This window comes from Ylistrum balloti, unplaced genomic scaffold, assembly GCF_031769215.1.
Source record: "Ylistrum balloti isolate Yb309-2 unplaced genomic scaffold, AGI_CSIRO_Ybal_v1 Utg370240, whole genome shotgun sequence".
Lineage (NCBI taxonomy): Eukaryota > Metazoa > Mollusca > Bivalvia > Pectinida > Pectinidae > Ylistrum > Ylistrum balloti.
Genome location: NW_026782195.1, coordinates 653,561 through 680,322, shown reverse-complemented (window position 1 = coordinate 680,322; position 26,762 = coordinate 653,561). Strand labels below are relative to the sequence as shown.

The 26,762-nt window shown below is 32.7% G+C and overlaps 1 protein-coding gene across 1 annotated transcript; it reads right to left on the bottom strand.

The window, feature by feature from the left end:
- Positions 1-524: 524 nt before the first annotated feature.
- Positions 525-26,406, bottom strand: LOC132552186 (glycine dehydrogenase (decarboxylating), mitochondrial-like). Its single transcript, XM_060216333.1, has 25 exons — positions 26,099-26,406; positions 23,503-23,581; positions 21,280-21,415; positions 20,861-21,025; positions 20,199-20,276; positions 19,936-20,083; positions 19,613-19,809; positions 18,829-18,925; positions 18,359-18,464; positions 17,870-18,009; positions 17,240-17,320; positions 16,479-16,579; positions 15,951-16,077; positions 14,786-14,928; positions 14,284-14,359; positions 13,721-13,846; positions 13,038-13,117; positions 12,428-12,497; positions 11,988-12,100; positions 11,365-11,624; positions 10,791-10,886; positions 6,645-6,752; positions 6,454-6,518; positions 4,831-4,911; positions 525-4,274 (listed from the first exon to the last, which is right to left on the bottom strand). Exons 1-25 carry the CDS (start codon positions 26,321-26,323, stop codon positions 4,119-4,121), a joined length of 3,054 nt encoding a protein of 1,017 aa, XP_060072316.1. The 5' UTR covers positions 26,324-26,406; the 3' UTR covers positions 525-4,118.
- Positions 26,407-26,762: the final 356 nt, after the last annotated feature.

Genomic DNA, 26,762 nt, shown 5'->3' with positions numbered 1-26,762 from the left:
AAAATTGCTATTAAGTTTATCAGTTACTGTAAGCATAGAACAATTCAATTATTGATGTGAGCAAATATATATAGAAAATTATCATGTATTTAATACATATTAACAGGTAACTCTCATTAATATTAGGAACGTAGGTAAACCAGTCTGAAGATGATATTCTGTAGTATAAGATTAATACTATGTTGGATATTAATCCAAATTACACAGTTTCTATATCACAAAACATTTAACAAGGGTAGTCACTATCTGATAAAAAAACAATCATTGTTACATACCTACATCATCTACATATGTCTGATATAATACAAGTAGATTTCAGTAACTCATGCAGCCATATTCACTATATTATACACTGTATTACACTGTATTTACACCTCGAAATCATCCCTCTACATCATTACTCTATATACACAGTGGCAGTGTATTCATGTACTTGATACAATGTAGATTATATACATGTATTACAATGTATTTAATACCATACACAACATCAGTGTATTCATACATACAATGTAGATTATATACATGTATTACAATGTATTTAATACCATACACAACATCAGTGTATTCATGTACTTGATACAATGTAGATTATATACATGTATTACAATGTATTTAATACCATACACAACATCAGTGTATTCATGTACTTGATACAATGTAGATTATATACATGTATTACAATGTATTTAATACCATGCACAACATCAGTGTATTCATTTACAAAATACAATGTATATTATGTATGTATAACACTGTATTTTACACTAAATCCATCAATCATCCATGTCTATATACACAACATCACAGTGTATCCATGCACATAATACAGTATTTATTATCATTAGAAATTACTATTCTGTCTTCCATATGTATAAATAAGCTATTCTGCTCTACTCGTTATATAGTGTATTCATGTATAAAATACACATCATCATTATACATCATGTTCTTTTCAATACATGCATGTAACATTATATATATCACTTATTATTTTCTTTTCAGTACAGAATGTATTCTTGTGTATTATACAATATACATAAAATCAGATCTCCCTGTTACATACACAAGTATTAAATCAAATACATGTACACAATACAGTATACATGTTATGATAGTGGTGTAGAGAAAACCAAAAAGTGTCTTGCTTTATGTACTTGAATACAACATAATATCAACCTCTGTATCTCTACACCAACATCATTGGTTTGGTTTCTATACAAGAAAAGGTGTCTTTTACCTTCCTAACAATAAAGGGATATGGACAGATTGTGGTCAGAGGTACACTGGTGTAACTAGATTAATTCTAATTTATTGAATATTTTCATCTGCCCATAAAAATAGTACTGAAAACAAAGGTAAGTTGTAGTTATATACTAATATATATATATAAAAGAAATACAAAATAAACAACATTGTTACATTTAAAAAAAAAAACAACAATAAACAAAGGTGTGTTGTATTAAATATTGCATGGTGATTGCTTTGATGCATTTTTTTTGCATATTTATCAAATCAGTCATAAGGAATAGATTTATCTCAAAGAACAGTAGGTTCTAAATTCAAATAAAAAAATAACAAAACAGATTTTTTTAACACAGATTATACATGACTGAATTAAGAAACAATAATTTTCTGCTGTACGGTCACTTTCTGGACTTAAATGATTTTATAATTTAAGCTTCACCTGATGAATACAGGTGAGCTATGATCTTATCCTTTCTCATTATCAGTATAGGGACCTGGTATACGACAGTCTTGATCTTTTAAGTCGCTAATGAATATAGGTATACTGTGACCCCAAATATTAACCTCGGTACTGATTACAGGTGTGGTGACCTCAACCTTAAACCTCAGAACAGAATACAGGTGTGATGACCTCAACATTTAACCTCAGAACAGAATACAGGTGTATTGTGACCTTGACCATTAACCTCAGCACTGATTACAGGTGTACCCTAACATTAACTTATCCAAACAACAGACATCCATTCATATATGCAGATGTTCTAAATTTTCAGCATTTTGCAAAGTGGAAGTATAACTCTGATGATTAAGTAAGCAAGATGTGTTGGAATCAGATATGTGATAAAACCATCAATAAATTTACTATCATTTAATAGTGGGACAATTATCACCTTTACTTCAACAGAAAACAGATGTTTGAGAAGAAATAGTAGCCCTTACTTACAGTACTATCCAATAAGGATAACAAGAAAAAAATACTATCATAAACTTGATGCATGTGTCATTGATTCTTAAATACCATATATGGTATTTATTTTTCTAATTAAGATGTCAATTGTATTTCAGCAGTTTTATCAGCATGGCCTAAAGGTATAAAATCAGGTCAAAGTCCTTACCCACAAATTCACTGAAATCAGCCACGCAGCATTCTTCCTCTCGCACTAGTTAGTATTAAGTACAAATGCATTCATACGTATCGGTCCGACATCTCTGCACTCACATACCAGTAAGACAATACAGATGCCCTCATGCATGAATCAGACAATACTGATGCCCTCATGCATATCAGTCAGACATCACTGTCCTCACACGAGTCAGACAATACTGATGCCCTCATACATATCAGTCAGACATCTCTGTCCTCACACATGAGTCAGACAATACTGATGTCCTCATACATATCAGTCAGACATATCCGCTCTCACACACCAGTCAGACAATACAGATGCCCTCACAAATATCAGTCAGACATCCCTGTCCTCACACACACCAGTCTGACAATATTGATGCCCTCACACACACCAGTCAGACAATACTGATGCCCTCATACACACCAATCTGACATCACTGTCCTCACACACACCAGTCAGACAATACTGATGCCCTCATACATATCAGTCAGACATCCCTGTCCTCACACACACCAGTCAGACAACACTGATGCCCTCATACATATCAGTCAGACATCTCTGCCCTCACACACACCATTCAGACAATACTGATGCCCTCATACATATCAGTCAAACATCACTGCCCTCACACACACACCAGTCAGACAATACTAATGCCCTCATACATATCAGTCAGACATCCCTGTCCTCACACACACACACCAGTCAGACAATATATATCAGACAGACAATATATCTTCCCTCATATACACTAGTCATTCAGTATTCATACACTCATACACCCCCATCACACAAAAATAATGCCCTCATATATAATAAATTAACATTATAAAAGCATTCAAATATCACAGAAAATACAAATGTCATCGTACATACCAGACTAACACCATGTAACAGATGTGAAAAGGTGTGGGTGTCGCCTACCCGATCAGGTGGGTTTTCCCCTGGTTACTCCGGTTTCTCCTACAGTAAGATCCCATTTAGGCCAACAAGAGTAATTCATGTAAGATGATAGCCTGTTTTACAGTTGTTGTAAAACAAAACAAGTTTGTATTGTATACACCTTCCTACATATTTTTGTCAGAGGCAATGTGCATGCCCTTATACCCACTATTAGGCAGCAAAAAATACCCTCTTATACATCAGACATCATTCACACATGCTAGCCAGGCAATGCCCATGCTCTCACATAAGCCAGTGAGACAGTGTCCATTCTCTCAAACATGCCAGCCAGAAAGTGTCAATGCCCTTGCATTCAGATTAGTCACAAAAATATCCAAACCCTCACACATACCAACAAAACAATGTGTGTACCCTCACACACAAACCAGTCATTGTTCTTGCCCTTACACACATCAGCAAGACAACACCACTGCCTTCACACATACATAACCTTATGGAAGTGTCAATAATTTACATAATTTCACCATGAAATAATCAAAATTATAAATAATTCATTACATTATACTGATCCTGAATCACCAGATCATTCCTGTTGACTTCTGCCTTAAAACCTTTAAACTTACACCTTTGAACTCTCTAATATATAAATTAAAGCTCTGTTTCACATAAAGTCAAAGTACATTGCATCAATCACATGTTTAATCAGCAAAAGTTGATGATTCTAGTTCTAAACAAAAGAAATTCTACATAGATCTTAAAGGTCAAACTGTATTCAATATCACTCATTTTCTAGAATCTTCAGTATTCTTGTAGTGCTTTGAATTCCATTTTAAAATTTCATGCCGTGGCCACCTTTTCTTTCTTAAGTTTGTCTACATAGGGAGATTCATAGCTGGACATTGGTGGACAGGTACACACTAGGTTCTGGTCTCCAAAAATATCATCAATACGGCTCACTGTAGGCCAGAATTTTGATTCAGGTAGAATGTAGGGCTGCAAAGGAAAAGACATTATTAGTTTTCAATTACTTACAGTAATTGAGAAGGGACAGAGGACTGTATGGTTGACACATGTCGAACAGTTTGAGTTTATTGTATAACAGATTGTTATGTTCATTTTCTGAAGCCATCTTGTAATATATCAACATATTAAAATTCATATATCACTTAGGAAAGTGGAGAACATTCAGTATCAAACTTCATCAGCCAAAAGGACAAGTCAATGTGCCCTAATTCTAGTTCAGAAAACTGATATTAGGATTCACATCCTTGGGTCATATTGAAAACCAATTTAAATTAATTCAGCTTGAACTTTTGGGTAATAACCCTGTGAAATGAGAATGGATGACATAATTGAAGTGGACATTGCTCTGTATTATAAAGAAATGTAATATAGTGAATACATGCAAGGAAATAATGTTAAATTTATGGTATATATGTACTGGACTATCATTTCAAAAATATCAGTTTTCACACTTAACTTGGATTTTGTTATTTTTTTATCCAAAGTAACAAATTTCTCAAAAATAAAAAAAAATATTGAGGCTTACCAATGGAAAAGCTGCTACCTCTCTAGTATAAGGATAGTCCCATTGTGTCCCCATGACAACTGCCTGACTGTGTGGAGCATTCTGCATTAAAACATAAAAATATGTGTTTACATTATTGATAGAACCACCATGTCACTCTGTACTGAACTTGTGTTTGACACATGACTTATATATCAAGGTGTAAACGTCAGTAACATTTATAGTGTTATCACAATCATTCAGTAACTTTTATAGGGTTATTTCAGTCAGTCTGCAATATCTATAGGGTTATTGCACTAAGTCAGTAACATTTATAGGGTTATCACAATCATTTAGTAACTTTTATAGGGTTATTGCAGTCAGTCAGTAACATTTATAGGGTTATTGCAGTGTCAGTAACATTTATAGGGTTATCACAATCATTCAATAACATTTATAGGGTTACCACAATAATTCAGTAACTTTTATAGGGTTATTGCAGTCAGTCATTAACATTTATACGGTTACTGCAGTGTCAGTAACATTTATAGGGTTATTGCAGTCTGTCAGTAACATTTATAGAGTTATTGCAGTGTCAGTAACATTTATAGGGTTATTGCAGTCAGTCAGTAACATTTATGGGTTATCACAATCATTCAGTAACTTTTATAGGGTTATTGCAGTCAGTCATTAAAATTTATAGGGTTATTGCAGTCAGTCAGTAACATTTATAGTGTTATCACAATCATTCAGTAACATTTATAAGGTTATTGCAGTGTCAGTAACATTTATAGGGTTATTGCAGTCAGTCAGTAACATTTATAGGGTTATCACAATCATTCAGTAACTTTTATAGGGTTATTGCAGTCATTCAGTAACATTTATAGGGTTATTGCAGTCAGTCAGTAACATTTATAGGGTTATTGCAGTCAGTCAGTAACATTTATAGGGTTATTGCAGTCAGTCAATAACATTTATAGGGTTATTGCAGTGTCAGTAACATTTATAGGGTTATTGCAGTCAGTCAGTAACATTTATAGGGTTATCACAATCATTCAGTAACTTTTATAGGGTTATTGCAGTCAGTCAGTAACATTTATAGGGTTATTGCAGTCAGTCAGTAACATTTATAAGGTTATTGCAGTCAGTCAGTAACATTTATAGGGTTATTGCAGTCAGTCAGTAACATTTATAGGGTTATTGCAGTCAGTCAGTAACATTTATAGGGTTATTGCAGTCAGTCAGTAACATTTATAGGGTTATTGCAGTCAGTCAGTAACATTTATAGGGTTATTGCACTCAGTCAGTAACATTTATAAGGTTATTGCAGTCAGTCAGTAACATTTATAGGGTTATTGCAGTCAGTCAGTAACATTTATAGGGTTATTGCACTCAGTCAGTAACATTTATAAGGTTATTGCAGTCAGTCAGTAACATTTATAGGGTTATTGCAGTCAGTCAGTAACATTTATAGGGTTATTGCAGTCAGTCAGTAACATTTATAAGGTTATTGCAGTCAGTCAGTAACATTTATAGGGTTATCACAATCATTCAGTAACTTTTATAGGGTTATTGCAGTCAGTCAGCAACATTTATAGGGTTATTACATTCAGTTAAATATAGTTACATTAAGTTACTATACAAAATCAATACTCTGTAAATTACCTTTATAGGGTTGTTTCGAGAATCTATTTTCCCCTCCTCGATCATCTGGATTTCTTTTCGTATTGCTAAAATAAAATCAATGAAACAATAACTTTTGTTTGTTAAACATATAGGTCTGGTCTATATCATCCATAAGAAGTAATTTCATTATTTCTCTGTATTTCGAGTTGCAAAGTTAAGGTTAATTTTACCAATGAGAGCATCACAGAATCTGTCCAGTTCCTCCTTGTCTTCTGATTCTGTTGGTTCAATCATGAGGGTGCCTACCACAGGCCAGGAAGTTGTGGGAGAGTGGAAACCTAATAAACATAATACAAAATAATGTTACTACTTATAGAGTGGAGCCCCATCTAATATAAAATAATCTTACTATAAACAGAGTGGAGCCCCATCTAATATAAAATAATGTTACTATAAACAGAGTGGAGCTTTAATTAACATAAAATAATCTTACTATAAACAGAGTGGAGCCCCATCTAATATAAAATAATGTTACTATAAACAGAGTGGAGATTTAATCAATATAAAATAATCTTACTATAAACAGAGTGGATCTTTAATTAACATAAAATAATGTTACTATAAACAGAGTGGAGCCCCATCTAATGTAAAATAATCTTACTATAAACAGAGTGGAGATTTAATTAACATAAAATAATGTTACTATAAACAGAGTGGAGCCCCATCTAACATAAAATAATGTTACTATAAACAGAGTGGAGATTTAATCAATATAAAATAATCTTACTATAAACAGAGTGGAGATTTAATTAACATAAAATAATGTTACTATAAACAGAGTGGAGATTTAATTAACATAAAATAATGTTACTATAAACAGAGTGGAGATTTAATTAACATAAAATAATGTTACTATAAACAGAGTGGAGCCCCATCTAATGTAAAATAATCTTACTATAAACAGAGTGGAGATTTAATCAATATAAAATAATCTTACTATAAACAGAGTGGATCTTTAATTAACATAAAATAATGTTACTATAAACAGAGTGGAGATTTAATTAACATAAAATAATCTTACTATAAACAGAGTGGAGCCCCATCTAATGTAAAATAATCTTACTATAAACAGAGTGGAGATTTAATCAATATAAAATAATGTTACTATAAACAGAGTGGAGATTTAATTAACATAAAATAATGTTACTATAAACAGAGTGGAGATTTAATTAACATAAAATAATCTTACTATAAACAGAGTGGAGATTTAATTAACATAAAATAATCTTACTATAAACAGAGTGGAGATTTAATTAACATAAAATAATGTTACTATAAACAGAGTGGAGATTTAATTAACATAAAATAATCTTACTATAAACAGAGTGGAGCCCCATCTAATATAAAATAATCTTACTATAAACAGAGTGGAGATTTAATCAATATAAAATAATCTTACTATAAACAGAGTGGAGATTTAATTAACATAAAATAATGTTACTATAAACAGAGTGGAGATTTAATTAACATAAAATAATCTTACTATAAACAGAGTGGAGCCCCATCTAATATAAAATAATCTTACTATAAACAGAGTGGAGCCCCATCTAATATAAAATCTTACTATAAACAGAGTGGAGATTTAATTAACATAAAATAATGTTACTATAAACAGAGTGGAGATTTAATTAACATAAAATAATGTTACTATAAACAGAGTGGAGATTTAATTAACATAAAATAATGTTACTATAAACAGAGTGGAGATTTAATTAACATAAAATAATCTTACTATAAACAGAGTGGAGATTTAATTAACATAAAATAATGTTACTATAAACAGAGTGGAGATTTAATTAACATAAAATAATCTTACTATAAACAGAGTGGAGCCCCATCTAATATAAAATAATCTTACTATAAACAGAGTGGAGATTAATCAATATAAAATAATCTTACTATAAACAGAGTGGAGATTTAATTAACATAAAATAATGTTACTATAAACAGAGTGGAGATTTAATTAACATAAAATAATCTTACTATAAACAGAGTGGAGCCCCATCTAATATAAAATAATCTTACTATAAACAGAGTGGAGCCCCATCTAATATAAAATAATCTTACTATAAACAGAGTGGAGATTTAATCAATATAAAATAATCTTACTATAAACAGAGTGGAGATTTAATCAATATAAAATAATGTTACTATAAACAGAGTGGAGCCCCATAACATAAAATAATCTTACTATAAACAGAGTGGAGATTTAATCAATATAAAATAATCTTACTATAAACAGAGTGGAGATTTAATTAACATAAAATAATGTTACTATAAACAGAGTGGAGATTTAATTAACATAAAATAATCTTACTATAAACAGAGTGGAGCCCCATCTAATATAAAATAATCTTACTATAAACAGAGTGGAGATTTAATCAATATAAAATAATCTTACTATAAACAGAGTGGAGATTTAATTAACATAAAATAATGTTATTATAAACAGAGTGGAGCCCCATCTAATGTAAAATAATCTTAATAAACAGAGTAAAATAATATAAAATAATCTTACTATAAACAGAGTGGAGATTTAATTAACATAAAATAATGTTACTATAAACAGAGTGGAGCCCCATCTAATGTAAAATAATCTTACTATAAACAGACTGGAGCCCCATCTAATATAAAATAATCTTACTATAAACAGAGTGGAGATTTAATCAATATAAAATAATGTTACTATAAACAGAGTGGAGATTTAATTAACATAAAATAATGTTACTATAAACAGAGTGGAGATTTAATTAACATAAAATAATGTTACTATAAACAGAGTGGAGATTTAATTAACATAAAATAATCTTACTATAAACAGAGTGGAGATTTAATTAACATAAAATAATGTTACTATAAACAGAGTGGAGATTTAATTAACATAAAATAATCTTACTATAAACAGAGTGGAGCCCCATCTAATATAAAATAATCTTACTAAAATAATGTTACTACAGAGTGGAGATTTAATCAATATAAAATAATGTTACTATAAACAGAGTGGAGATTTAATTAACATAAAATAATGTTACTATAAACAGAGTGGAGATTTAATTAATATAAAATAATGTTACTATAAACAGAGTGGAGATTTAATTAACATTAATTAACATAAAATAATGTTACTATAAACAGAGTGGAGATTTAATTAACATAAAATAATGTTTAATCACTATAAACAGAGTGGAGATTTAATTAACATAAAATAATGTTACTATAAACAGAGTGGAGATTTAATCAATATAAAATAATGTTACTATAAACAGAGTTTAATCAATATAAAATAATCTTACTATAAACAGGAGATTTAATTAACATAAAATAATGTTACTATAAACAGAGTGGAGATTTAATTAACATAAAATAATGTTACTATAAACAGAGTGGAGATTTAATTAACATAAAATAATCTTACTATAAACAGAGTGGAGCTTCTATTAATATAAAATAATGAAAGGATTTAATTGAATGTTGACACTGACTTCTAATATAAGGATTTTACTGAAGGCAGACACTGACTCCTAATCAAGGTTGTTTTTGTGGGAATGATGACACTGATTTTTAATAAAGAATTTTACTGAAGGCAGACACTGACTTCTAATATAAGGATTTTACTGCAAGCTTTCATTGGCTCTTAACAATAAACAAGAGGCATAGAAGGCTTGTACAGCTCAACTGGTTGAAGTTTCCCTCTCTCTATTCTTTTTTGAAAATTCCCTTAAAGACATTTAAATGATTTATGACATCTTATACATTTATCAATTTCGTAATATAAGGAAAGTATACTTACATTTTCATATAAATATTTAGAATAAAAGATGTCTGACAATTTTAATCAAATGTTCTTTATTCTCTGCTACTGTTAAGAGAAAAGAAAATTTTAAAATAGGGTCCCATTTTTTATCCATTTGGCCCCACCCAGAGGCCCCTTGGTGTACAACCTAACAAATGTCATAAATTCTAAGACTCCTGGGCCAATTCTTACATCATGATTGTCTATATCTCTTGGTGCCCTGCAATGTCATATATAGGGGAAGATCTCAACTGACCCCATTTTTGACATATTAGGCACTGCCTCTCAGGTCCCTTGGAGCGCAGCTGTGTAAATTTTTAAAAATCAGGTCCCTACATCCTAGTTATGTTTCATATCAAATTTGGTCAAAATTGGTTCAGTGGTTTTGTAGAAGGTTAAAAAGTAAGATGTTGATAGATGATGGACAATGCGATATGCCATAAGCTCACTTGAAGGGCCAAGTAAGCTAATAAGAGTACAAAGAAAACATTTTTACTAAAGTCTAAAAGAGATTAAAACCTACCATAGTCCTGTAGTCGCTTGGCTATATCCATCACTTCAATGTTAGCAGTTTTCTTGAACTCTCGACAATCAAGGATGAACTCATGTGCAACAAGGTCTGTAGAACAAAAAGACCATCTTACCAACATGGTAACAGTTTGTATTCTTTTTTTACACATAATCAAAATATGATAGACAGATAGTACACTCAATAAAACTGACACATCCATGATATAATATGTACCTAAACTAACAATCCTTAATACTTACTGCAAAATCATATATTTTGGTGGGGCCCAATTTTCTTACTTTTTGAAAAAAAAAACAATATTTTGAGGATGAATATTGCTCAATTTTCACAGTTTGTGGTCAAACAAGTTCATGGATTACCACTACCCATGAAATCAACAAAAATATATTAAAAAAATATTTGTTGATTATTAAGAAGTCTAAGAAGTAATTCCAATGTTCAATTTCTTGTTTTGTTAGGATTTAACATCCTCCATCTTAATACATCTGAAGATTGTGTCATTTACAGTAAGCACTCTCAATATTCAATTCCATAATCAACTTAAGAAAGCAAAGTTTTCACTAACCATTTTCATTCTTGTACAGCGTCTTATAATAGCCCTCTAGTCTGTTGCTCATATAATTGGCGTTGAGGATGGCAATCTCCGATGCATGACGCAAGCCTTTGGCTCCCATCATTTTAATGTAAGCCCAGGAAATAGGGAGGATGGCACTGGACCCAAAGGGAGCAGCTGAAACAACTCCAAATGACTTGGCCTCTGGACCAGTAGTTCCATAAGGTGGGATAACTGGATGTGTGGGCAGGTATGGTGCCAAGTGCTTTTTCCTAACATAACAAAAAAAAAATCCTATTGAATTCTTTCCTAAAATAAAGACAATGTTTCACAAGGAAACAATCACAGATATCAGTTACTGAATTGGAATCCTAAAATAAAGCCATGTTTCACCAGGAAACAATCACAGATATCAGTTACTGAATTGGAATCCTAAAATAAAGACATGTTTCACCAGGAAACAATCACAGATATCAGTTACTGAATTGGAATAACTACATTATGTCATAACAGTGCTGAATATATCTTTTTGTATTAACATTTCATCACGTTTTGTTTTCAGTTGTTTGCAATGTCACAACAACCAAAATATCCACATATGACGTGGCCACATAAGGGTTAGGTTATGTACTTACACTCCAATAGGTCCCATTCCTGGCCCTCCTCCACCATGGGGGATACAGAAAGTTTTGTGAAGGTTTAAATGGGACACATCTGATCCATAGTCTCCTGGACGACAGATTCCAACCTGTTATGGTTACAAATGAAAAGTATAATATCATTTCTACTGTTGCATTTCTGATAACTAACAGAAATAAGATAACCTCAATATTGCTTCTGCACGTTTTTTCTTTTTTCTTCTTCATTTCAAACTTCAAGAAGAAAACTGAATGCAGACTGGATATACACTTAACTTTACTGATACATATCTGAGCTATGCAAAAAGACTTTTGTAATGTAGGACTACACTAAAACCTAGGGTTTCTGACATAGACTCAAATACCCGTGGTATACATAATTATATCTGATCAGAAACTGTCCTTGTTTTTAGAAGTTTTACTACATATGCGGTTACCTGAGCATTCATGTTGGCCCCATCAAGGTAAACTTGTCCCCCATAATGGTGAATCATATCACAGATATCCCTGTAACATAAAATATAAAAATACATGATCATAGCCAACACTGGTGCACGCAGCACTGGTACTCCTGTAGGTCAAAGTTAACACATGTACAGCCCCCTGAAAGGAGCCCTCAAAATAAAGCCAATTCATTGTGAACAAGAGTGCCGTGGACACAATATACGCCGCCACAAAATATAAAGATCAAGATAAAATGGCATAAATCTTACAAAAATCAATGAACCGAAAAATCGCCCCTTCATGTACATCTAACCCATTGTAATAGTGATATTGAGCAAGTTTTATGAAAATCTGATCATTAGTTTAGGAGGAGTTGCGTTCACAAAGCTCCACTATGAGCAAGCTACAGATACAAAGTTGAAAGTGGCATAAATCTTACAAAAATCAACGAACCAAAAAATTGCCCTTTCGTGCACATCTACCCATTGTAGTAGTGACATTGAGCAAGTTTCAAGAAAATTTGATGATTAGTTTAGGAGGAGTTGCGTTCACAAGAAATGGACGTATGGACGGACGTACATACTAAATGGCGGTGTACCTTACCTGATGTCCTTATCAAACACTCCATTTGTTGATGGGTAGGTAACCATCAGGCAAGCAAGTGTGTCTTTATGCTTTTCCGTCTGAAATCATATATGAGGAGTCATTATGGCTTTTTAAATTGTTTATATAACTGTAAAAATTATCACTTATGATGCACACACATTTATAAATGTAAAAAGTACATTTTTACATGTAGTGTCAGTAGATTAGTAAAGGGTAACAAGGTGATATCTCTCTGATGAACCTACAGCACAGTGTTTTGAGTAAAACAAATATATATATCAACAAAGACTAACCACTTATAAGAAGTTAAAATCTAGATACAAAAGTGCTGTATGGAGATAAGGATAGACAGACTAATGAAAAAAGAAAACATCACTACTCCACCCACAAACTGATGCAATTAGCATTGTTGAAACCATTTTTTACTGATATTGACTCTTGTGATTTCTGCATCACTTAATCGTAGCAATAAACTTTTGACTAAACTATGTTATACTATAACTATTGTTCATTATCCATGTCTTATTTACTACACATCTTACTATCTTCTTTCAAACACAAAATTTCTGATTATAAATCATGCAAAACAGAAAGTTGGTTCATAGTGATCCTGAATATTTCATATTTTCCAAAATCAAAATTGATGTTTTAGTTCTTGAGAAAAATCTTGTATACTTTACCATGGCTGCAAGGTGTTCCATGTTTACAGAACCATTCTTGTCTACATTAATGGGCTGGATCTTCATCCCCGCCATCTGGGCACTAGCAGGATTGGTACCGTGAGCCGACACGGGGATCAGACAAACCTACAGCACAGGGATTGATGGTTTAGTCTAAGGGGAGATAATCTTAAAGGAAGATTATTTTGTAATTTGAATTTTTATATTAAAAACAGGACCAGGAGTATGTGTGTTGCTAGGGTTGGAGCATGAAGATGATGAATGAAGAAATTGTCAGGACTAGTCCAGTTAATTTCTATCTGCTTTGAATGGTTAACATAATATTTGAGATTCATATATTTCTTGGTAAGTGGGCAAATGTAACAAATTCAAAATACTTGGTAATGCCCATACCTATTATCAGAACATCAAACACGTTGATATTGTGGAGACTTTACAATATATTGTAATTATGTAGTTACTAGTAACATCAATTTCTATGAGTTTGTAGGTAGTTTATCAGCCTGATAAAGAAGCAAAGAACTGACACAGGTGATCTCAAAAGACCCATTTTAATTACTTACTGTTCTCTGTGCTTGTCCTTTAGCCTTTAAGTAGGCCATAATTGCTCTCAGTCCAGCATACTCCCCTTGAGCACCACTGTCAACAGGCAACAAATATTCATCATCATTTACAGGTCCTCTCAGATGCCAGTCTAATTTTCCCCTTACTACATCAATTCAAAAACTAAATAACAAACCTATCCTATAGACTGACAGGTTATTTCCAGTTTTATTCTTCCACTTAAACCTTACCCCTTCAATAATACCTATTAAAATGTTAAAATGTTGACAGCTTACATGTATCTCTTCCTTTAGTGCTAGTATCATGGTGATTTATAGAAAGGTAGCAAACAAAGAGAGGTAACTCTGTATTTTCCATGGAATCAGTGACTTATTCTTAGAGAAACATTTTAAGACTTGCTTTTTGTACCTTGAAATTTGAATGGGTTTGTTTAAGCAAATGATATTGTAGCCCTACACAGCATGTATTACTGTCACTAGCAACAGACGAGACTTCACAAACCTGTTGGGTTGGAATGAGATTTTATCGTAACCGGTAATTTCACACAAATCTCTCTCCAATTCCTCAAACATCTCTTTGTATCCTTCTGTCTGAGGCAATGGTACAAAAGGGTGGATGTTGGCAAACTCGTTCCAGGAACAAGGCTGAATAAAAATACAATTTTAAAACATTACAATGCTAAAAACATGCACATTAACCTCACACAATATTCTTCAAAACATATTGTGTTATGAAGATGTTTCAACTTAATTTGAATAATTGTAATATTCTCACTAATTCTAAAAAGCAAAAAAAAATTTCACACTTTTCAGCTTTACACATTATGATTTAACATGATTGCTATTCTTTCTTTGAAAATGATCTTAACACAATTTCTTGTCATGGATGTCGATGCCGAAGCCAAATAAAAAGCACCATCTCAGACCTCCTTTATTAAGTAAGTCAAGGCAAAATCTCTCTGACTAGGTTGCTTGTAATGGTTAACTGTGTCCTGTGACTTTAAAATGTTGTTTAGACGTACGTGGAGGTACATAAATATTCTGAGAATTAAATAAGAATCAATAATGGGGTGTCCTTAAGTCTTAATCACAGAAATCACTGTTTCCTGATGATAAAGATAATGATAGGGCAAAAGTATTAATCTATACTCGACCTTACATTTGGACTACAATCTAGTATTTGTCTCTAATAAATGTGACTACAACAATTCTTACATTAGAACATTTCGTGTTAGGCTGATTATCAATTATAATCAACAATTAGTAATGAAAAATTCAACAGATTGAGGTTAACTTCGTAAACATCCAGATGGGATTTTTTGTTCAACATATAAAATTGATTATCACGCAGGAACAAAATCTAATCAGGTGTATGGCATAGCTTCACTTTCTAAAAATCAAAGAGATAGTTTGCTAACAGGAACTCTTATTATGGCATCTCCCATATGGAAACTCTGCCCCTTCAACTAGATATAAATAATTTTTATCTCTGAAATTAACACAATATAAAGAATATTCTGAATATGACAAACTTTGGTCAGACCCATAGTGAATCACATGTAGTCATGGATTGGACCCAAACCAAACAAGTGTACTGATAGAATAAGTGTACCACCAGGGAAAACAGCAGGGAGAATATGTACCAAGATAAAATGATATAGCATTACCATCATTTCAGTTGTACTGTTGAGCTTCATTGTACAGGAGCCAAGTGGAATCATTGAGTGGACCAATGATAAGTCCTTGTTTTCTAGGTACTTCATGTATCGTACAATGTTGGTCTCCGACTGATATCTGTACAATATCAATATAAATATTAGAATTTGATTAAATTTGTCCCTGATTTTTTATGAATGTACAAAGTCATTTCACAGAATATTTTTATTTTGAAATTTATTAACTAATACCATAAAAGAGTAACTACCCTGGTAACCTATCAGATTCTATCAAGGTTTATAGTAAAAATAAATCAATGAAATATCTGTACAGAATGTATGTTCCTCTTGCTAGGTTTAAGTATCATTTTTGAATGAACTGAAGTTGTCATATGTGATCTTAGGCCCTTTAACCATGACTAATAACCATCTTAATATAAAAATTAGTCAGGGCATGAAAATACTCATTTTCAAATGTGTCTGAGAATAAGAGTACTTAGTATAACAAAAAGTATGTAGTGTTAAATAAGACAAATAGACCTGTTAAAAACCGGATGTTGCAGGAAGGTACTTGTCCTCCTGAAGGGAGAGCTCCTTATGCTGGTGGCTGGTTCTGGACCTAGCTCTTCAGCCAGTGAATCCTTTTGTAGGAAGAGAATAGTAGAGTAAATCATACACTTATTCAAACATTTAAACCAAAAATTGGAAAAATATTTATACAGCTTCATCAGCAAACTCTTCAATACTGCTGATTCTTTGAGCACTTATTACTGATGTAAAACAGCCAACATTCTCCTAAGAATATTTGAGAGTCTATTACTGATGTAAAACAGCCAACATTCTCCTAAGAATATTTGAGAGTCTATTACTGATGTAAAACAGCCAACATTCTCCTAAGAATATTTGAGAGTCTATTACTGATGTAAAACAGCCAACATTCTCCTAAAAATATTTGAGAGTCTATTACTGATGTAAAACAGCCAACATTCTCCTAAGAATATTTGAGAGTCTATTACTGATGTGAAACAGCCAACATTCTCCTAAATTTTTGAGAGTCTATTGCTAATATATAACAGCCAACATTCTCCTAAAAATATTTGAGAGTCAACTGCTGATGTAAAACAGCCAACATTCTCCTAAAAATATTTGAGAGTCAATTGCTGATGTAAACAGCTAACATTCTCCTAAAAATATTTTAGAGTCTATTACTGATGTATAGAAGGCAACAATCTCCTAAAGAATATCTGAAAAATACTGTTGATTCATCAGAGTCGATGTTCTGAAAGATACCCGAAACCTACCGCTGATTCTCGACAGCCAACAATTTCCAAGAGATCCTTCAAGTCTGTCCTCTCCACAGTCTCATCTAAGGAAATGCCCACCTGGTGTAAAAGCAAACTCTCACAATAAACATTACAAATATTACAAATTCATTTACGTTCCTTCAGACAAATTGTTGTAAGTGCAGTTTAATAAATAACATCTTTCAAACCTACATAATGTTTGAATATATCAGAGCTGTAATGGATGAAGGTAATCATGTAATGATGTCCCTATGTTTCAAAACTGATATTTTCAACATACATATTTAACCATTATTTTGCCAAAGTCTCTTTCGTATTTGTGTATGTTTTGAAAAATTGTGGAAACAAAATTCTCTATAATTTTAAGCTTTACAGATCCAAATTTTGATATATATGTACAATCAAAAAGGATTTGTAAAATTTGAGTCTGTTATTTACAGTCTGACTACCAATATTGAAAAATTTGACTTCTTTATTTGCAGTCAGCCGGTATTTGTTAGCTAAAGTCAGGCATTCAAGGTCAGTTGTAGTGTATGTCTGTCACAGACAGCTAATATGTTAATACAATGCAGTCATTCAGTCAGTCAGTCATTCAGTATTTGTGAAATCTGACCAAGAAACACTTACATGGCCATCTCCATAGTAACGGAGGTTAATTTTTTTTACACTAGCTCTGTGAAGAATTTCAGCCTGGCCATTCTTTGGCATGAATCGAAGTGTATCAAAACACATCTCTGTCCTAAGGTTATGGCCTGCTTTCTTTATTCCTGTAAACAATTAATAATATTATGTTTCCATATTTCATACACATGTATTAAGTTTCCATGGCTACACAAGGCAAATTGAAAAATTACCTTGTCTGTGTGTAACACACACCTGACCTCAGAATTTGCTAATAATGATTACAAAGAAATGTAGCATTGAATGTCAAGGAACATCTGTTCATACCAAAGATTATTCTAATTATTACAGAAACCCATATTATTGACATACGTAAATTTTTAGATGTTATTGACTTCAGTCATGAATTTCCTTATGGTAGGTTTATTCATCTTTATTGCTATGATATGACTTAGAAAGATGTGTTGTCTGTGGTGACCATGCTGATGACTTTACCTTCAGCCAGGATAAGAGTGGCATGATGAACCCGTTTACCAATATGCTTCAGTCCATCTGGTCCATGATATATAGCATACATAGCTGACATGTTGGCCAGGAGAGCCTAGAATCATCAAACAGGATGTGACATATTTATGAAGAAAATTAACAGGAAGTGCCTATTTTCAAATGATGATGATATACATTCTAGCTTAGTTTGTGTTTCATAAGATATTTGACTTACCTAAGCTATACCAGTACACATATTTGACTTACATGTACCTGCCCTGTACAGATATTTTACTCACCTGTGATACACAAATATCTGACTTAACTGTGTTGTACAGATATCTGATTTACCTGTGCTGTATAAATATCTAATTTACCTGTGCTGTACAGATATTTGACTTACCTGTACTGTACTGATATCTGATTTACCTGTACTGTACTGATATCTGATTTACCTGTGCTGTAGACATTTGACTTACCTGTGCAGTACAGATATTACTGGTAGCCTTGTCTCGACGTATGTGTTGTTCTCTTGTCTGCAGCGCCAATCTGTATGCATCATTTCCGTTAGCATCCCTGAAGTTACAAGAATATCTCTTGAATTGATCTTACTATGTGAGGTGTGCATGACATGACTATGTTTACACAAAAATATTAAATAAGAGATGTATCTACCATTATTTACAACCTATATTCTTTTTATGAAATCACTTACCTTGTATTTCAAAATTATTACAAATATGAAATACCTTTATTATAAATCAAACAGCATGAGTTCATTACACCTTTTGACATGATATTGCGCATCATAGATATCTCATGACCAGAGAAGTAAAATGTTTGGTTCTGTATAAAGAAAAGCTGGATGAAGCACGTAAATGGGGATTGTGTAATTTATACCCAACACACAAGAATACCAGAATATTCCATAAAGTCAAATTTCATCATGAGAAATTTCTCGTTGGAAAAAAATGCTGCTACAATCTGTTATTCCTTATTTCCTAGTTTCATATCTTTTAAGAGATAAACTTAACATTCAGATACAAACAGATGACTGATAAAGGATATAGCTGCAAAATAACATTATAGCAATGTGGCTTGTTTGTCAGTAAAGTTTAAATAGTCCACCTGTAATAACTACTACAAGAGTAAAACAAATGATCTCGGGTACATCGTTACATAATTAACCACACTGACACTCTATGATAGCCAGCAGCTTCAATATACATGAATTAACCCACTATAAACATCCATTCCAATTACCTGGTAACTCCAATCATTCTCCCAGGCATTAGACGCATGAATCTGTTGCGTGTAGAAAAGAATCCAGCATGTGGTCCCCCATATCCCATGGGGATCCCCATTCTCTGACTGGACCCCACAGCAATGTCCACTCCAAACTCTCCTGGCGGCCGTAGGATGGTCAGGGCCAACAGATCTGTAGCACATACCACCAGGGTCTGTGGACAAGACAATGAACCTTTGATATGTTACCTCCTCCAGTCATGATATTAAGGTCATTCAACACATTAAAAAGAAGCAGTGTGGTTATATGATTGGATAGAAATAAGATTTTTTCTATTTACCCCATTAGCGTGGGCTTTCACCACCAACTCTGTGTGATCAAATACGCTTCCATCTGTGTCTGGGTACTGGATCAACACTCCACACACATCTCGATTGGACAGTTCCATCTCCTTCCAATCAACTCGCTTTACCTCGATGCCAAGGGCACTGCATAAAGATACATATCATCCATTGATTCATCATCGCCGAAACGGTTATATATTGTTACATGTAAATGTATGACAATTGTTACGGTGATATAGTGTAATCAGTTGTGATTTACCTTGCTCTAGTTTCCACAACACCAATAGTCTGGGGATGACACTTGCGGTCGATGTAAAACTTCCGTCGTTTGTTATGTCTGTATAATAAAGAAACAGCATCATGTTTCACGTAGATGAACATGTGGCAATACATATGACTCCAAAAATATCATACTTCCTTAAAACATAGAAATAAAATTGTCTGATATATTACAGAATTTGTTTCAATTTTACTATAAAATAAATATAATGACAAGAACAAGCCTTGAAAGACTTTGTAGTCAGTCCTTAAGTTTTTGTTGCAAAAACAGAAAATAAGTTACAGATAATCTATGATGTCTATACCACAATGTAAGTATATTCCCAGTTGGAATAGGAAAGCATTTGTACTTAATGAGAAACTGATCCCTATGCAAAACTTTCAAGTCTAGCTATTCAGCATCCCTGATTTTTAAGGTTGCCAGGAAGTCTCACTTCTGCGACTTTCATTAAAGACAAAATGAATATTGTAATATCCCTGATAAGGCATTGAACTAGTGCTGAAGTATTTAAATTATATTACAACTAAATCATGTTTTGAAATCCCTATGTTCTTACATTAGAAGAATTTTTAATCTTCTGACTTCGAACAAAATCCTGTAAAAATATTCCACCGTTCAAATTAATATCCCATAAATATTACCTGTAGCAGAGCCCCATTGCTTCAGCTGCGGCAGTCGCCTCATCCAGGAGAGAAGCGTTTGCTACAGGCAGGCGTGTCATGTCACAAACCATGGTTTGGTAGTTGAGAAGGCACTCTAGTCTACCCTGGGCCAGTTCAGCCTGGTATGGTGTGTACTGGGTTGTCCTGGGTATGATAAAAGTAGGTCACAGTTATCCAGTTAAACAGGAATTCTGTCAGATTTCATTTCTGTTCCTTGTTATATGATACATATTGTTAGTCTATACAAAATATGCTAAAAGTGCATAGCAAACTCTACTTAAACTTGCATATCATAGTTGTATGTGTTCTTGTTTCATTATACTTAGTGTATCCAATCAAGGGATGATGGAACCCACTAAAACTTCATTTAATGTTTCCAAATGCCTACAGTGACCTACCATCCTGGATTCTCAAACATGTTCCTGAGGATGGTGTGAGGGGTGTAGGTGTTGTAGTAGCCAATCCCAATGTAACTTCGCCACACATCATTTTTACCAGCAATGTGATAAAGTCTCTCAATCAGTTCAAGCTCGCCTACCAACAGTAAACAACAGATTCTCATTCATCTAAAATACAGAATTTGATATACATGTAAGAGAAAAAATTATTTTTTGTATTTAAAAGGTCTGAAAACTGCACTCTATGTTTAGGAAGTTGAGAATTTGATAATGAAAACTTGTCTTGCTTGGGTTTTTTTTCTCTCTACTGACCAAGGACTGAGTATCTTTGTTAATTTGTAGAAAACAGCATAGTTATGGTAGCTATGCTAGGTACTGGGACACATGAATGTGATGTTATTTTTCTATCCTATCACATAAAAAAAGATTCTTTGAATATACCTTCTTGTCAGCTTTTTTTGCCTCTATGATAAACCTTGCAAGAATTTTGTGGAATTTAATTAACTTGTCAACTCCTTGACTTCTCTTTGACTCTTAAAAATGATGAAAATCCCAGGTACCTACCGCCAGATACCATTGGCTAGTGAAATTTGAAAGGATTCTAAAACCTTTATGCAACATACCAGAGCCTGATTTCTAATTACTTTTTACATTACAGATTACAATATATTTAAGTCAAAACATTCAAATAGAAATATTAGAAAAATGATGTTTCTATACTAAGTGGTAATCAGGTGTCTACCCAAGTAAATTTTTTTAGATAAAATGTAAGCCCAACTTTTTTGTAGCGCAAGCCTGGCGATAAATTGATGATCTTCATCTTGCTGTGATGAGGTTAGACTGACATATGTTAATTCATACAATGCTGAAAAAACTACAGTACACTCAGTGATCACGGTCTCTACCCAAATCTGTTTCCTATTATAGTACTATCGTTCATAGTTTTATTATAAAAACAGTATAGAAGATTATAAATTATGCTCTGGTATGTTATATATTTACAAACACTTTAAAACGTAAACATTTCCAATGTTTGTTACAGCAGCTCTAGCGATGAAATAAATGGCACATTAGACAAATAATTTAATTTCTGGAATTCAAAAACAAACTTATATTCACTGTTGAAAACTAAACAAAATATTTTTGATACTGACTCTGTTTATCCATGTCAGTGGGTTTTCGGGCAAACAAGCATTTTTTTTCTGTTTCTGATTATTATGAAAATTTTACATTTTACATGTAGATTCAATGTATAATTCATTTCAAATTATAATATAAACGTACAACATGATACCGATAATGTCATGATAATTAATACAGTGTGTTCTAACAAGGGAGACTTTAGATTTAAAACATATTCTATTAATGCTAATAAACACCCTGGGGCATGACATTTTCCAATGAAGGGATTTTAAAATTTTCACAGTAGTCTGTATGTCAGTCCCCGTGGGAAATAACCTTACATCATAACTGATGTAAATAGACAATTCTATTTTTTTCCTTTTGAGGTTTGGTGCAGTTGTACGTTTTGTTCTAGACTTAATAATTTCTTACCTTGTACAAGGCTGCAGCACCACATACATTTTTTTCCATGGAAAGTAATTCAGATTTCAAAAAGAAATGAAGTAGTTGGGGCATTATTTGTTAGTGTATAGAGGGGGAAGGGGTTACATCATATTAAAATAGGCATAATTGCAAAATTATCTATATTTCAGTGTCTTTGCTAATTAAAGTCCAGGAAACTTTTGAATAGGATAGATATTGCATACATCAGAGAATTGAATTAACAATGTATATGATTTTGGTTCATTAACAATACCTGAATTATTTCTGGGTTTCAATTTCTTACAGTGAGTAACTGTTATAAGTCATTGAGCTGTATTGTAAAGTTGTTTAACTTGTTAAGAGACTTTTTAAAATGATAGATATTGCATACATCAGAATTGAGTTAACAAGGTATAGAATTTTGGTTCATTAACAATACCTGAATTATTTCTGGGTTTCAATTTCTTACAGTGAGTAACTGTTATAAGCCATTGAGCTGTATTGTAAAGTTGTTTAACTTGTAAGAGACCTGACAGGCAGTGGTCACTTTTACAATCTCTTATCATAAACTTAAACCTATCTTTTGAGGTCAAACAAAGGTCAACTTTGAGATAGTTTCTTCAAGGTCATTGTTCTACATGTTTAACTGCCCAGATAATAAGTAGGGAGTTGACTGACCTAGCTGTGGGTCCAGTTGTAAGGGCCTGTCCATAAGTATGTTGCCTGGCACTGCCTGATGAATGAGATCATCTATGTCCTTTAAAGAATGAAGACATCAATAACATGGCATATAGAATCAATGAGCAATATGTATAACCCCAGCAATCACTAAAATTAAAAACAAATAGTTCAAAGCAGTAAATTAGTCATCCAAAAATTTTAAAAATATGTTTTTGTTTGTATATATATAAATAGAGAGAGAGAGAGATGATGTTCTCCAACATTTTAATTTGCCATAATAAAGGAAAGTTCAGCATATCTGTACTGTGACCAAAATATGTCTTTTAAATTACAATCCAAAATGACCCCAAGGTGTATCTGCTGTAATGTAATATCAGGAACAGAGGCTAGTGTTAGATCAGTCCTGTTTTATAGCCAAAAACAGACTGTTTCCCCACACCAAAAACTAGGCTATTTTCTCAAAATAAAAGAAAAGTTAAGAATATTTTGCATAATTTTGAGAAAAAAATGTTATATTTTCATGATTTATACTAGCATAGGCTGCTGTAAAATTCTAGAAGTAAAAATCTGTGAGAATACTAATCTGTTAAAATTTTATAATCATGACTGGTTACCATCAGTAAGAATCAAATAATCAATTTTGAATCAATAACTGGTTATTTTACTACTTCACTATGAATTTTTATTCACCCCAAATGCTAATTTATCAACTAATATCAAACATTTTGGAAAACATTCCATGAACGGCTTATATAATTACAACTACATGATTTAAGATGTATACTGAACACCAAAATACAAGAAATATTGTTTGTAATGTACAAGAAAAGTAGAGATATACTATTTACTGGTAGTTATTTCACATAAATAACAACTGGTAATCAAATTTTTTTGCTGTTTATGTTACTTTTCCAAAAATAATTGATAATTGGCAGAATAAAAACAGGCAAAACATTTTTCAAAACAAGTACAAGAAATGATCACCTGCAAGTTAACCTGCAACGGCCATTGTAATTATTTTTAATAACTTGTGTTTTAGGTGGGTATGGAATGTACACGGTTCATTCTCACTTAGCCAACATGCTGAAATTTACCTGTAATACCTGGCCAACATGTCAAATTTTACACCTGATTGAATTACAGCTGTAGTACGTCCCTACTTTCCTTGACAGAAAATATAAAAAATGACAAGTTGAATATGATTTATAAAATAAAGATTTAGATCAATTTATGTAGGAAATCATATTTAATTCTTAAATATTTGCTGCAATTACTTAATATATATGTACTAAAATCTACAATTCTACAGAAACATGGGTTAAGGGGCAGATTGTAGCTTTGTGGAACCACTATGACAACGATGGGCCACAGACAACAAATCATGTTGAGGGATGGCACAGCAAGGTCAACAAGCTCTGTTAGCATGCGCACCCGAACATCTACCTTACCTGTATACCTCAAAAATCAAAATGTTGGCTAAGTGAGAAGACACCATGTACACTTACTGACTGAGAGCCTTTTCAAAATTTTACCGCAAAAACGTAACTGAGTTTTGAAGTAACATAAGTGAAATCTAAAACACGGAAAATAAATTCATAAAAAAACCCAAAAATCAACATCATATTGACGAGATTTCTGATGATTGAACATAATATATGTTCTAAACAAGAAGGATGTGAAATAAAAGTTCACATAACACATGCAACCAGTAGAAGATTTGAATCACAGTCACCTTCATCAGACAAATAATTATGTGAAGCATATTAACAACTTTTTCCGCTGTACTATAATCCTGTGTACACTAAGCTCAAAAGTAGTGTAACGAGATAGTAAACATATCGTAGGAAAAACATACACAAGATGTTATGAAGGGTTGGCCTAATTACTATTTATGTATTAAGGTCGAGATACACTTTTAGCAGACGACACTCCACAATCCAAAGTAATACTTGCACGCTTAAGCCTGTTTAGTGGAATGTTGCAGGTGAATGAATAAGATGTGTGAATTGAATGACTGATATGTAAATCAGTATAGAGGCTATACTGTAATCCAATTTAGAATGGCCATTATTCCATTTTTTCAGAAGTGGGAAACAACAACGATATGAAACAAACTTAAAACCACTGTACTGGATTGCTTCTAAAATTGAAAAAAAAATATCATATTCACCTCAAAGTCTATACCATGTTTTAAAAAATTCAAACCATCATTTCATTGCGTCACTTATGCCTATTCAGGTACGAGTTAAGTAAGGTTTATTCAAACAACACTCCCTATGAGCACAGTTACTAAATTCGATCGATCGTGCTGTTTTTGGAGGAGGGGGGATATCAAGATCTGGCACCGATCTATTATATTACTCAGTTCTTACATAATTTCTTACATAATGTACGGTAGGCTAGTGCAGGTCTACGATAGAGTACAATAGACATACATGTGCTGGTCAAGGACTGAAGAACGCAGTCCATCAACTAGGTCTAACTGTGATGCTAAGTTAGGTACTGAGCAAAACTTGACGATCGATGTAAGGCCATAAATTTTAAAAAAGATAACACTAATATAAGTCTGTCGGGCAAATTGAATTATACGAACCTTCAGTTCAAGAAAATCCAGCATAGCCCTTTTCTCAGCATCACCAGGACCGATATGTCGCTCCGAAAAGTCGTCATGTTTTGGATGAAGTAAGTCAATAGTAGAAATATGGCGCACAACTTGTGTAGATCGTACGGCGCCAGTCAGGCTTTCTGCTTGATATCTGGACCAAACATTTTTTATACATCTCCTTGAAAGGGCACAGAACCTCTGTGCCTTATACATTGCCCCCCTGTAACTGACTTCACACAAAAAAGTCCCGAAAAGAGGTCTTGAGAGTATCACGTACTCTGTGTCCTTGTGAGTTTCCTCAGCTGTGTTGTTTTGGAGAACGAGTTGAGGAGCGCTCAGTCAATGTGAAGGTCATTTTCACCGTCCAATCAAAACACCTCGATGTGCCAAAGCCCATTTTTGGCTTGAAAGGGTGCTTTAATCCTAATTAGTAACTTTACGCATTAAATTGTATTGTAATGCTAATTTATTTTAAATATTACAATTCACAAGTTTAACAGTAAAATAATTAATAGTACAATATTAATTATCAAAATGAGGCTAATATAACATATATATACATATATAAAAAATAAAAAATATCTGAAAATCACATGCGTGCATACACAAGGAAGAACGATACTAATGATAATTCAAATGGTGTCCGACAATA